The 14,249-nt window shown below is 38.4% G+C and overlaps 1 protein-coding gene across 14 annotated transcripts in view; it reads left to right on the forward strand.

Annotated features, from left to right (window-relative positions):
* FGGY (FGGY carbohydrate kinase domain containing) overlaps positions 1 to 14,249 on the forward strand; it is a 322,392-nt gene that overhangs the window by 183,653 nt on the left and 124,490 nt on the right. For 13 of the 14 annotated variants that reach the window (XM_054834554.1, XM_054834558.1, XM_054834553.1 and 10 more), the window contains 3 exons: positions 5,981 to 6,193; positions 8,110 to 8,221; positions 10,038 to 10,189. In XM_054834554.1, the coding sequence (XP_054690529.1) occupies positions 5,993 to 6,193; positions 8,110 to 8,221; positions 10,038 to 10,189 (465 nt within the window). In that variant the 5' untranslated portion in view covers positions 5,981 to 5,992. Of the gene's footprint in view, positions 1 to 996; positions 1,102 to 5,980; positions 6,194 to 8,109; positions 8,222 to 10,037; positions 10,190 to 14,249 lie in introns of those variants that run through there. The other variant, XM_054834548.1, reaches the window with a different exon arrangement.

The following is a 14,249-nucleotide window of genomic DNA, read 5'->3' on the forward strand; positions in this document are numbered from 1 at the left end:
AGTTAGGAAGGTTTTGGTGGAACAATCTAAGTATTATGGGACTGGGAGTTGGGGTCTGATTCTACTACTAAAATGAGGTCTCTTCCCTATTTGAAGCTGGTTTTCCTTGTTCTAAGATGTGAGAAAGCTCCACAGAATTTACTAGAGAATGGATTAAATAATCTAGAACTGTTTTGTTTTTAGTGAAGAAGCATACTTTCTCCAGCTTGGTTTTTATTTATTCCAGTTTTGTTATTGTTAACACAGTCCTCACATTCCAAAGACCAAGAGCTCCTGCATGTACGGATTTCTCTTTTGGGAAGGGAAAAGGGGAGGTGAAGTGTGCTTTTTGTTCCTTGTTTTTGTTTTGTTTGCTTTTGGGTAACTGAAAAATAAATGCTTGTTGATAGTACAGCATAGTCCCTTAGGCATTTAAGGGTATTATTCTATATTAGTACCTTTACTATTAGTAAGGGTATTCTATATTAGTACTGCCCTTCAACACAGCATTAGAATTCCCCATCTGCTCCCACTCTCCCACACAGACATGTGCTGCCTTTGTCTCTTCACATCCAAACAGGAATTAAAGCTTCTGGAAGAGAAAGGGAGTTCACTGTCTTCAAGTAGAGGTTGCTACTCTACCACAACCACTTTTGTTAGTTTACTGTAACCCTAGGAAGCCAAAGTGCTGAATTTCCAATGTAATGTCAAAAAAATGCTTTTTTTGTTTTGTCTTTCTGCAGTTGAAAAGCAGCTTTATTTATTTATTATTAATTTTAGCTTTTATTTATTTTTTAAAGCAGCTTTTGGGTTTTTTTGATCTTTTCACACTAAGATTATGAAGCCTAATTTGAGCCTGTTAATCTTTTTCTCAGTAATCCATAGAAAAGCAGAGCTGTACTACTAAAACCATACTGTTTATCCATGATCACTGGGTCTGGGCAGCCTGCAGCGTTCCAAAGATCAAAGGTTAAAACAGACATGCCAGTTCTTCATAATTCCTTGTATTTAAGCACATGATACCACAAAATCTATACTTGCTGCTGATAAATACTTCTGCTGAGCTTCGGCCTGCCTGCATGTGAGTGTGCAGCCTTCCTGTACTGTAGCTTTAACAGAAAGGTACGTCCTGGCAATTTGATACCCGTGAAGTAAGGTAGGACAGACTGAGTTTAGTAGTTAGTTGTAATGAAACAGTCATCTGGTTACTTAGTCATTCCTTTTAAATTAAAGTAAACAATGTTAAGGATTTTCTTTTTTAAAAAGAAATATTTTTGCAAATGACAGTTTCACCCCTCCTTTTTTTTTTTCACTGCCTATGCGGGAAAACTAGCACATTTGTTTAAGGATAAACTGGGAAGTCTGTGGTTTCCAGCATGCACATTTTGAATAATATTTATACAGACTATTATTTAATGGGCCACATAAATATTTATCATATGCTGTAGCCCTTTGATCATAAATGCATGTTTGAAAAGCCATTCTGTCCCTGCTGTGATTTGCAAAGAAAGAGGCTATTGCTGTTTTAGTGCTTGCAGGGAATTTTGGCTTCTTGTCCTGTTTTAGCAGTTATAGTCATGGACTAACACGGTCAAGCTGGACATGTCTTTTAAAAACTTTTTCTTTTTTCTTCTCTCCCTCTCTTTCTATTTGCAAGTTCAAATAATAAGTTGTAAATATGAGGCCCTAATTCTGTAATGGACAGACAAAGCTGTGTTGAAGTTTTGGAGGCCATTCTTTTTGACTGCAAGAAGCCGGGCCTCCTGAGTTGGATACTTCAGGGGTATAGAAGGTAGTGGTATTATCACCACTTGGGAAGTCCATAAACATGCATCATCCATCCATCAAATATTTTGGTGGCTTGTTAGGAATATTGCACTCAAGGATTTGACCTCTCTGACTGAACCTTTAGGACTTCTTATTTCAATTACTTTTCTGGTTTGCTGCTTTCTTCATGATTGTATTGACGGCAGAAGCTGTATGCTAAGACTCCAGTAGATGGAAAATCCAAACCAAAGTTTTATTTACACAACAAAGTTTTCTTTGCACATGGCAATGAACACTGCTGTCCAGATTCCAAAGAAGGAGTTTATGCTGGGACCTTCTACCTCTGAACTCCATGAAAGAGTTTCTTCATTTCTGATTTGGAGTTTCCTCTTGTACCAGAGGAATCTTCTGTAAACAAAACTGAATAACAACATTCCTCTTTAAATTCTTGATAAAGTACTTTGGCTAAATATTTTCTACCAACCTCAGTGCTGAGTTCTTAGGTTCTCAAGAAATACCTTTAGACAGAGTCCGTAATTGGTGACATTTATGACCTAGAGATGACAGTGCTTTTTGTGGATCTGGTTGACAAATAGGTGGCATACCAAGTGATCAGTATTCCAGAAAAACCCTTGGCATCAAATTATGTTTTTGCAAGCAGATCAGATCCTATTGCAGTGACGCTATACTTTGAACAGACTTGGTAACTTTGTGCTTGCTGTGCTTGAAAAAAGGATTAATATTTACTTTTAGCCTTTTTTCGTAAGATATTGAAGTATTGCTTTGCAAATCGAGGTGAGCTTTACTCAGAGAAAGACCAGTTGAAATGGGTTTGTGGTTCTTGTTTTCGGACTTAGCTCTTTCTTAGGTCCACTGATTTGCAGAAATAAAATAGTGGATATGCATAGACTGATATGTACTGCTTGAGCATATAAACAAACTCTGCTTCCTGTGCAGTCACTCACACATGCACATCCTGGTTGCTTAGTAAGGAAAAAGGAAAGTAAACATTACATGGGCTGATTGGGTTCCAGGTTTCAAATGTTTGTGGGAATAATCCAATGCAAAGCCATAATTTTAAGTGCTGAGTAGGAGGTACTATGAGCTTAATTCTCTAACATCTGTTAAGCTTGTTCTCTAAGTAGCAAAAACACATTAATGAGCTAAAATCAAGGCTGCCACACAAGGAAGAGAAATAAAAATTTAGAGTAATACTGTGTGTGTGTGAGAAGGAGGCAGGATGTAAAATATTCCTTTTGTTATTTGTATTTTGTGAAAAGTAAGTAAGAAAGATTTGCCTAAGTTTAAAAAAAAAAATCTGCTTTGCAGCTTGTGGTTTATTCTCATCTTTTTATGAGTCAGCAGCTAAAGGCAGTGCTGAAATGGGGAAAAACAGGGATATTCGTGAGATAGTATCAGGAACAGTCTTATGCAATTTCTTGCAAGTAACTAGCAGAATCTGCAGCCAGCCTTTTAAGTTTTGAGGAGATGGATTGCAAAATTAAAAAGTGAACATCATCTATTGAAAAGAATGTCTTAAAACTGCTTTTACAGCCAAGGGCTAAGAGGAAGATGCAGAGTGCTGTAAGTGTCCCCAGCTGACAGATGCAGTATTAATCACTGATATCAGGAGAATTGTCATCTTTGTGACAGAGGCATTAGCTTTTGTTAGTCTGACCAGGTCATAGAGCCATGGCCAAGAAAATAAAGTGAGCTTTCTTGCCAGTATTGGTAGGTGTTAGACTCATAGCTTGAACAGATGACCTTGCTTAACAAGATTAGTGTGCATTGCATCTAATCTACTGGGCAGAATCAGTATGCTGAAAGAGAGTAGCTAGTATTTCAGTCCGTACCACAATATGCTCTATAGCTTTGAGTTTTTTCTAGTTTCTGATATTGTTAAAAGCTAATGATCTGTGCAGCTTCCTCTATCAACCTTGCTACGGTGCATGCAGAATGTAATGTGATAACTGCTGTGGTTTGTACCAGGCTGCTTGGGCACTTTAGTGATGGACAGAAGTCCCTCATGCTAATGCTGTCCGAACGAAGAACAAAAAAAATGTTCCTGGCCCCCAGCAATGGTAGTCTAAGTATGAAATGACGGATTCAGGCAGTACAAAATAATCATATGGGACAGGTTGTGATAACAGATCTCCACAGACTAACCACATTTCCATGAACCATTTAAGGGTGAGGCAAGCTCATCCACCACCTCTTTAGCCAAGGCCTTGGTTTATGCTCTTTTAAGTGCAAATGAAACTTCATCCTAATTCAGCTGTTACACTGCTTAATTATTATCCAGCATGATGCTTAGAGTTTTCTGAGATAGGGGACTGACCTTTTTTCCCTTCTTTTTTTATTATTTATTTCACCTGCTACCTCTAACCCTCAGTGCTAATAGAATTGTAATAGCCATCAACAGCAGTGGTTACAAGCCAGCTGTAGATGTGAATAGCCACTTACATTGTGCCAACACTATGTTCAAACTGACACCCAAGGATAGATCTTGACCTATACTCAAGATGTCAGGGAAGGGAAAAAAAGGCTTGGTTTTATGTCTTGTAGAAATAAAACAAGTAAAAAACATTGCTTGCAGTTGAGTACAATTCACGTGGCTATATGATCGGCTATTATTGTCCAAAGGTAGAAAGAGAACTTTCACCATTTTCTGTTCCACTGCTTTTTCTATGAGGCTTTTGGTATACTTTGCCACTAAGCTGTAGTTATTAAAAAAGATTAATTTGAACTGTGAATAATCATATTGTTCTACTAAGCAATACTTTGCAAATCTTTCCCCCTTTGCCTATGCCCCTCCCTCTAACCAACCCATCTTCCATATACAGAGATAATCCAGGTCACTTCTTTGGCGAGGTGTTTTTAATTAGAGTCATTTTGGTGCTCTGTAAGTACTGTGTATTCATCAAATTATAATTGATCCATTCATTTTCTGGAAATCAGAAGCTATGTGTCAGCTGAATTTTGTATGTTTCAGAGGCTTAATGGCTTCATACAAGCACTAAACTTGGTACTTGTCTGACATTTCAAATACTTTGTATCAGTTCTTACTTAACATTCTCCATGCTTGATTAAAATGTAAATGTTAACTATTAATTAAGGACAAACTGAGAAATTAAGTACAGTGTACTTGTCACTGTATTAAATGTCAAATAGTTAAACATAATATAGTGAAATAAGCAACTTATTGTGAATAATTAAATCAATTAACTTAACCTCACTTTGTTCTTGTAGGTTGTCAGAGAGTAGGCAGAGATTTCCTGCGATGCTGTCATAACTCAACACATTTTCAGCAAATTATTTTCTGAATCTTTAAAATTGTGTGGATTGATGTGGATGGCTCTTAAAAGCCTAACCAGTTTTTTTGCAGGTGGTGGTTTGTAGTTAGTTTGGCTTTTTTTTTCTTTGGAGGGCTGAAAATTGGGTACCAGATTGTCACTTAATTGTTTTAATTATCAGCATCACACCACTTTTTGGGGGAGGGGAAACTGTTTTCAGATTCTGCAGAAATTCAGCCTGGCTCACTGTCTCATTCAGCAGGAATATGCCACTCACTAGCTGGTTGGTTCTGTGGGAGGCAGCAGCTCTTGGCTCCTCATTCCTCTTCAGTTCAGGGTGCAGTGGAGCCAGGTGCACCACCCCTTTCACTACTTCAGGAGTATGATTTCTTTGCATTGAGGCAATGACATATCTGTGGCGGTTCTTGCTGTCTTGTCCTGAGGTAAATCCAACCAGGCATCAGCAGCTTCCCCATCTGCCAGAATTCAGGAAAACCCAGGAGTCTCTGCATTGAAATTTTCCTTCTGTGTAAAGCACCAGCTGCTGAGTTTCAGACTGTATTCTTTCCTTCCCTTCCTATCTCCTTCCCTCTTTTTCCCTTTATGTAGACATGATACTGTATGACCGCAGCTCATTTCCTTGACTATATGAGTGCAGGAACTGTGTCATAGCATGCATATTCTTACATGCCAATTTACAATTTGCTTTTCAGGAACTTCTGTGCTGTGGAACTTATATGCAAGCATTTGAAGAAAAATGGTACAACTAGGTCAAGACTTGAAAACTCAAATTAATTAAAAAACGCCAAGGAAAGACTTGCTGCAAAAAAGAGTTATCAAGCAAAGTGCCTGTACAGCATCTCTCCTGTCCTGTTCAGCACAGTTTTCCATCATCAATCATTTTATCTGCTTACAACTTTTTTTTTATTTTCTCCCAACAGGTTTTATTAAAAATGGACAGCACAAAGCAGACTCCAGTAAAATACTACGTTGGAATTGATGTTGGGTCAGCAAGTGTTCGCGCAGCTTTGGTAGACGGGTTTGGGACAGTAGTGGCACATGCAGATCAGCCAATCCAAATTTGGGAGCCCCGGCCAGACCACTACGAGCAATCCTCTGCAGACATATGGGCTGCCTGTTGCTCCGTCACAAAGGTATGCAAAGAAAGAGAAAATAAAGGAGATAAGTGTTGCAGGTAGCTCTTCAAGTTTTGAAAGTTGAAGGTCTTCCAGTCACTGGCCTTTAACATCCAGTTCAGTGCATGCTGTGTTACTGTATACTTGTAACCATGATTTTGCATTAAAGCACATTGAGGATATGGCTGATGTAGCCTCACAATGTCTGTTACACAGGTGAGGAGCTGAAAGCAAGCATGAAAGAAGCTTGTGATACAACTGAAAATAGAATGAAAGCCCTTCTTTTGCGCTGTTAGCTCAGGGAGAGGACTTACCCACTGCCTTCAGGATTCACATCTGTGGGTTTTGTGTTGCTGGTGTGTGTTCTAGTCACAAGACAGTTCTCTGAAGAGTCAAGTTTGCTTAGAACCTGGCAATGCATATATTTAAACATGTGCATTGTGCTGCACTGGAGTCACAAAGGAGCATTTATTGTAGAGAAGTTGTCATCTGGTTTGTGGATGGTGCGTAACGTAATGTCTGTCACCTGTGATCCTCATTAAGATGCCTGTCCAGTATTATAAGACCAAAATAAATTATACACATTTGTGGATAGTATCAAGCATAAAACCAGATTGAAATAAACCTTACTCTAAGGGAAAATTTGCACCCTCTGATCCAACAATCTGCCTGTACGTGCTGGTGGTAAATTAGTGACCTTGCTTGGCAGTGCACATGTAGGCCATTTCATCCTTCTTAATAAAGCCCTAACCTGCTCCATGTTCTAAGGTTGGCTTTTTAAATATTCATGATATGCTTGGTAATTTGCAGATGGGCAGTTCACCCATTCTCTTGTTATTGATCAGCCTTTTCAAACATTAATGAGCTTGGCTCTGCAGAAATGCCCTGAGATGAAGGAGACAAGGTGGGGGGGAAGGAAGGAAAAGAAGGGAGTGACAGGAGTGACAGGGATGAACAGCTTGATGTTAAAGCAGAACAAGTCTTCTATTCTGCTTATTTGATTTTTCTCTTTGTGAATTGCTTTGTTCTTGCTCTGGACCTCTTTAAATGCAATCTTTTATATGTAAGCAATAAAATATGTCTCTGAAACTATAGCCTTACAGAGCCAATAAGAGACTGGCACTGTAGCAAGTCTAGTGAAAGTCTTTCGTTATAGTACTAATTAAAATAATGATATTTTTATTGTTGCTGAGAAGTGGCAATTTATTACTGCGTTACATTTTAGATGTCTTGCAACCTCACTTGGCACTTAATCCATGTGGGTGTTGTGTTTTTTTTTCCAGCACTGCTGGAAGCCACGAAGTTCAGACCTTTTGGGGTGGTGATTTTTTTTGGAAAATCTTCCAAAAAGTAAGCTATCCAAACCCTTGGTAGCAGAGCTTTTGAAAAGGTGTGCATTGCAGAGGTATTATCGCTGCTACAGGTTTTGATCAAGTTTGTTTTTGGGACCCTTCATTATTGCAAGACAAAAAGCTGTGGCACGATATTACCAAAGCAATTCTAGAAGATTGTTGCTTCCATGGGTGGGAACTGAGTGAAGTAACTGATGGAAACACTTGGCTCTAATCCTGGGTCCATGTTTCACATGCAGCTCAACTCCTAGTTTTTAGAAAAGAGAGAAAATTAACATTGCTAGTTTTCTGGTACCTTTATTTTGTGATATTTCTGTGCTTCCTGCTTTTATCCAGGACTGTGACTAGTAATATTAAAAAACTATTAAAGAATTTTTTCATGGACCTTTGAAATCAGTTTTGAAAACCAAAGAATTTTTTGTAATTTGGTGTATTTTTGATTAGCAGTGTTAAAGAATACTGGATCTCAACAATTTTGGAGTTTGAGCTTGCGTTTCTAACTCATTTTCTGTACTCATTAGTTCACATGGTACATGCATATATACGGATATATTTGTATTCATGCGTTTTGTATATTTGCAGAAAGTTGTCTGTGGAGTAGATGCCAGCCAGATTCGAGGGGTTGGTTTTGATGCTACGTGTTCCCTTGTTGTTGTGGATAAACAGTTCCAACCTTTGGCAGTCAACTGTGAAGGTAGGACTGCAGAACAAAAATTGGTGTTACTGTACATGTTTTGTCACTGACATGAGTGAACATACGATTTAATCCAAAAGCCAAGTTATGGGGTTTACTCTTGGAGGTACAGATGACAGAAAATCTTTTTCACAATAGGATTTTTTTTTTCTGGTTTTACTATTTTAATTCTACTACAAAATTAAATTTGAGATGAGAATTACTTACTGCTTGGCTAAATGTTTGGCATCCTCAGATCAAATTCATTCATCTTGGCTCAGGGAGACTGCTTCTTAGAGAAATCTATGCTCATTTTTCTTTTGTGCATGTTTTCTCTTCCTTCAGACTTTACTAATCATAACTTTCAATGTGTGTAAGAATGCTCATCCACACTGAGTAAAGGAATGCTAAAAATGTAGTGTTAGTATAGTCTAACTGCTTGTGCTGTCATGGAGCTGCAGGCAGGAGATTAAGCTTGTGTATTTTATTACACTGGTGTTCTGTCTTTGTCTAGGATAGTGCTAAACTCCAGAAACAGTCTGTGACCTTTTTCTAAAAATTCTACTTTTTTAAATTAGTTTTTGAGTAGGTGATTCAGAAGACTCAAGAAAAGTCTATGATGCCCTTTTTTTCAGTGAATCCCATTTAAGATTAGGTGTGTGCTAAATCAGTAGTTACAGAGCCATAATCACAATTCTGTTGATGTTCCCTTTCTATTCTCAGATGTATTTGTCATCTCCTCCTAGCTTTCTCAAAAAACCAGCTTTGCCCCCAAAATGTCCTTCACTAAATTTAGATGAGATGATTATTTATTTTTCAGTTTGAGAGTCTCTTACAGTCTGTTCAATGCCTAATGATGTCTGGGGCTATTTTAGTCTATTGAGTCAAATTCAGTTTTCATTTTTTGTTCTCTGATATTCCCAAGAATTTTGAATTTACACAGTGTTGTTATATTAAAAGATAAGATTGCACTGAATACTGTCACACTGGTATGAGCAAGCAGTGGTGTGGTTTCAGACAGTCTCAGTTCTAAGCTGTATTTAAACCCATGTTAGAAGTATTGGTGTACCTCATACTTCTACCTTGTCTTGGAGTACGTTTTCAAGATTATGCGTCAGCGGCTGTGTCATGAACTTGAGTGTGCAGTGTACTTTGCAAGAGAGGAATCTGAAGTGTCACCTGGATTACTGTTCCACCTGTCTAGCTGATCCTCTGTAGGTTAATTTTGATAAAATGTTCTTTGCTTCTTGTTCTCATGTATCATGTGGACTTGCCAAATGCTTTTTTGTTCCACATTGAAAATAAAAGCATTTCAGCAAATTACCCCCCTGAAACTGTATTTCTGAAAGGAATCAGAGTACTACTTCTCATAACAATAGAAGAGGAAAGAGAATCCCTGTAACTGGCTAGCTAGCTGACTAGCTGAGTTAATTTCAATTTATGGAGTAATTACTTAGATTTTGTCACATTTTTAGTTCTTAGTCATGAAAATGCTTCTTCATATTTTTAACTAAATATGTGTACTTTATCAAGAAGTTTGAGTTCTTTGAATGAAATATAGTCTACAGGAGCATGGTGTTTCAGAGTTCTTGGGTGCTTACAAGCCTGATTCTTTTCAGTCAGCATTCTCAGCGCTCAGCATGTCTTAAAGTTGGCTCAGAGGACTAGAATTTTATCTTTAGATATCTACTGTGGATTAAAGCAAATAGAATTTGAGTTTTCTATGTAGAAGTGAAAGTGAAGCAGCTTAGTCTAGCAGCTTGAAGTACTGAGCTCAGTGAGGTTAAACCAGACCTAAAATAATCTCTCTTTTTTTTTTTCTTTTCATCTCCCCAAGGACAAAACTATAGGAATATTATTATGTGGATGGACCATCGTGCAGTCAGTCAAGTTGAGCGCATCAATGCAACGCAACACAGGGTTTTGAGCTATGTAGGAGGAGTGATGTCTGTGGAAATGCAGCCACCTAAATTGCTGTGGATAAAGGAAGTGAGTACATCTAAGACTGTGGTGCATTTTTGCTAATGATTAATGCCCTTTGTTAATTTCTGAGAATGAAATTTCTAAAGCAAAAGTCTTCAGCCTTAGTGTTGAACCCAAAGGTGTGCAAAGTAAGGCCAGCCTTAAGTTGTGATGAAAATGTTTTCGGTTTCTTCCTCTCGATTATTTAGAAATATTTTTTACTTTATTGAAATTTAGTGCTTCCTGATTGAAATATGTCATATGCCTTTCTTCTTATCTAATTTTAAGTTTAGATATACATATAAATTTAGTTGTAGGTAGTGAATGAGTCCTAGGATTTAGTTATGGAGGCGTACTTCCTCCTCCAAGTAGTGTAGTGGGCATCCCTGCAGGGGTACAGGTGCTACTCCTGGGATGGATTTATAGCAATTTGAAAGCAGCACCATCTCAACACTGGGTATCCTGGCCAGAGGTACTGCCTTTGAGTCATTGCATCCAACAGTGAGGGGATATGTGATGTCTTTGGTTGCTGTCCCATCTGTAGGAAGCAGACCATCTGTAGAGGGAAGGTGCTCTGTTCACAGTGTGGAACTCTACCTCTGTCTCTTGTGTTTAAATTTTGTGTATTACAGAATGACATATGGCTTTTTAATAATAACTGTCAGATAAAAAGGGGAAATGCTTGCCACTTGAATTTTTTATAACCTCCTCCAATCTGGCTTTTACATTTGGTCTCAGTGATGCTTGCTGTCATTTTAACAAAACCCAAATGTAAATTACTTGCTGCCAGTTTCAAGCAGCTGAAGGCTCCTTACAAGCATGAAACATCATATAGTAACAAGGTGCAGACTGGGGAAAGTCAAAGGAATTAACTGGTAGAAGTACTGACAGATTCTTGATAACAGAGCATAATTAATGTTGTTTGTAGATGCTATACTGAAATACAAATATCCATCTACTAGTTCTTTCCTTCTTGACCTGTGAGTATCATATGTCAGTCATTTTATAAATAATAAAAAGTGAAGCTGTAAAAATCTTAAATGAATCCATTGTGTTAAGACATTTCTATATTGTAAGGTCGGAAATAATCAGTAACTGATCAGGAAAGGCCAGATTATAGGGTTTCCAAACGTGGTCACCCAGAGATGTAGGTCTATGCTATGGCCTCAAAGCCCTCTGACATAATTGCTGTAGTATAAAGGGGAGAGCAAGTATTGCAGGGCTTGTTCCCTCCATGAGCAAATGGGTAGGAAATAGAATTCACCTTACCCTACATGCCAGCCAGTAGCAGAGATTGCCTGGCAGAAGGGCATTACACAACAGGGCTTGTTCATATGTCCCCTTTCAGCTCCTGACGTACCCTCTGAAGAGATTATTATCCTTAAGAGAGCGTGGTTTTACTTCAGTATCTGCTTGCTGAGCTGCTCACGTGACAGTTCCTGCATCCTGAGTGGACCAGCAAAGTCATACTGTTAAACTGCTTAAGCTTACCCTGCTTAACCCAGGCACCTTAAGCAACACCTACAGTAGCACCTCTGCTAGCTCACGGGAGGCAACAATAACATTTCTTATGGAGTCAGTTGAGTCAGTTGAGATGTGGGCATGTAGTATTAAACTTCTTAGCTTCAGAGAGGTGTGTGATGGAGTCTTTGCTTACTGCTTCTATACTTGTTGCAAAGTAGGAGGGTGAAGGAAATTGTATGAAGAGTGATGGTTTATTTTCAGTGCGCCTATGTATTACATGACTTTTAGGGCTAGCAGCAAAGGTTTGTGTTAGCCTCTGACAGATGAAATTCAGCCTCATGTAATGCAAGTGTTCTCACTTTTTGCCAAGGAAGGAAAATTTTACAATAACTTTGAGTATCAGGTTCTCCAGATGAGAGCTAAACCACCAGTTTGTGCATATGTTGTTAGTCAGTGGAGTGTCTTCAAGTGATCTACAAATAATAAATTACTTAAGTCTCTTCAGATTCTTTGTTATTAATATTTTATAGATGAATAAACTATGACACAGGTATTAAAGGCATGGTTAGGAGAGCTACTTATAAAATGGTACTTAATGTTTCCTTCATGTTTTTTGAGTCGTATCATCTTTCTTTTCTGTGTTTAGTGTATTTCCCTCCTGCTAACACTGCACAATTCACAGAGGCATAGCAGGGTGAGATTTTTGATCTAGGTCATACACCACAAGGAAAAAATATTCTATTCTGGTTGCAGGATTATTTCTTAAGCTAGTGATAATGCACAAGCTGGCAAAAAGGAAGTTTGGGTTTCACATCCCTTGGGAGAGTCACAGGATTAGCAGGTAGAAAGAAACATTTTATAATTATTTTACCCTTTTTAACTGAGAATATCTGAAGGCTTTGCAAAGTTGAAACTGGAATTCCCATTGTGCTTCTATTTCATTGCGACAATTGGTATTCAGAAAATAACTGCACTGTACCTGGTTTGCATAGGCCACACGTTGAGTCGGTTGGCTAGATGGGAACTTCATGTGCATAAAATTAGTGTCTTTTTTAAAAACATGGTCCTTGGTGTTGCTGAGGAGAGGGCCAAAATGGGATCGTTATGAGCACTGAATGTTAGGGCTGAGATGTGCTGGCAGAACTAGCTGGGGAAGTTTCAGATAGTGTTTGCCCATGCTGCGTCCCTAGTGTGATCATGGCCTTCTCTCCAGCTTTCCTACTAAATGTCACCAAATATGCTACCAGCAAGATTTCTTTAAAGTGTCATAGATCTGAGTAGTTTATTTGTCTGTCTTAAATCGTCACCCCTGTTTATGTTTTGTGTATCATATGTGAAATAACTTTTCCGACCAAGCTACTGCTTGCTCCAGTGAGCAGTGCAGTCTCAGAAGCTGCTTTAAAATAAGATCCCTCTCAAAACATCCCAAAAGTCTGTGCTACATTGTGAAATGCTCTCCCAGAATTTCCTACCAACCTCCACAAATACGTACAGTTAGTTCAAGTTTTTCCTGAAAACACTCCCAGTATTTCCAGAACTATTTCCAGCCATCTGACTGCAAGTGGTGCAGCCTGCTGCTTAACACAAGAGCTGTATTGGGTCAGACCAGAAATCCGTCTGACTTCTTAATTGTCTGAATAGTAATGAGGTTTTTGCTGTATGAATTTAACTAGTCTTCTCTGAACCCGCATGCACTTTTTGCACCTACTGTGTCCTGTGATAATCAGTTCCACTGTTTAACTGTACTTTGTGTGAACAGGTACCTACCTTTTTTTCTGAAACAAGCTCCTAAAATTTCATTAGCCTTTTAGTTCATGAAATGTATGAGACAGTGAACTATATCATTCCCCAGTCAACATCTTCATGCCGTGGACCACAGGGATGTTTATTCCTTTCCTTCCTTATTCCTTTCTTAATGTTCCTCCCTAACGTTGTCATATACCTGATAGTACCCCAGGAACTTACACTGCCAAAGAATGGTTTGGGCACATTCTTCTATGACTGGGCATAATCAAAACTGGCTAAACTGAGGTGTATTCAGAAGCTACTTTGGGTCTTTGTCCCTTTGGTAGGCGTCACTTTTCTGGAAAGTTTTTAATCAGAAAGCTTGACATGGCTACAACACATACAACTCATGGAAGTTTATAAACAAAACAAAGCAAAACAGAAGACACAGCCATACACTCTGTACAGTCATGCTCCAGGTCAGTGGGTATACCCTAATATATGAAGATTCACTCTTGACTTTTGCCTTGAATTCTCTGGAACTTTTTTTGAACTCCCCAGGAATTTATTGTTTCTGTTATTAAATGCTTCTGCTATTTTCCCCTTGTGCATCTTTGCCTGGGATTGGTGCTGTGCACATTCCGTATCTGTTTGCATTGATCTAGGTTTTGCAGAGAGGGTGCGGTGGGGGAAATAACTGTTTTAGATCTGAAGTTATGATAAAATAACCTGCTGCTAATAATTAAGAACAATTTATAGACCCATTGAAGTAACCAGCAGTGTTAACTTGTGTGTCATTGGGAAAATGTTTGATACTTTTCTTTTAATCATACCTCATGTATTTGTAACAATAAATAGCATGTAATTGGAAGAACCTTAAAAGTAGTCCTAATGAAAT

Source organism: Grus americana, chromosome 8, assembly GCF_028858705.1.
Source record: "Grus americana isolate bGruAme1 chromosome 8, bGruAme1.mat, whole genome shotgun sequence".
Classification (NCBI taxonomy): Eukaryota; Metazoa; Chordata; class Aves; order Gruiformes; family Gruidae; genus Grus; species Grus americana.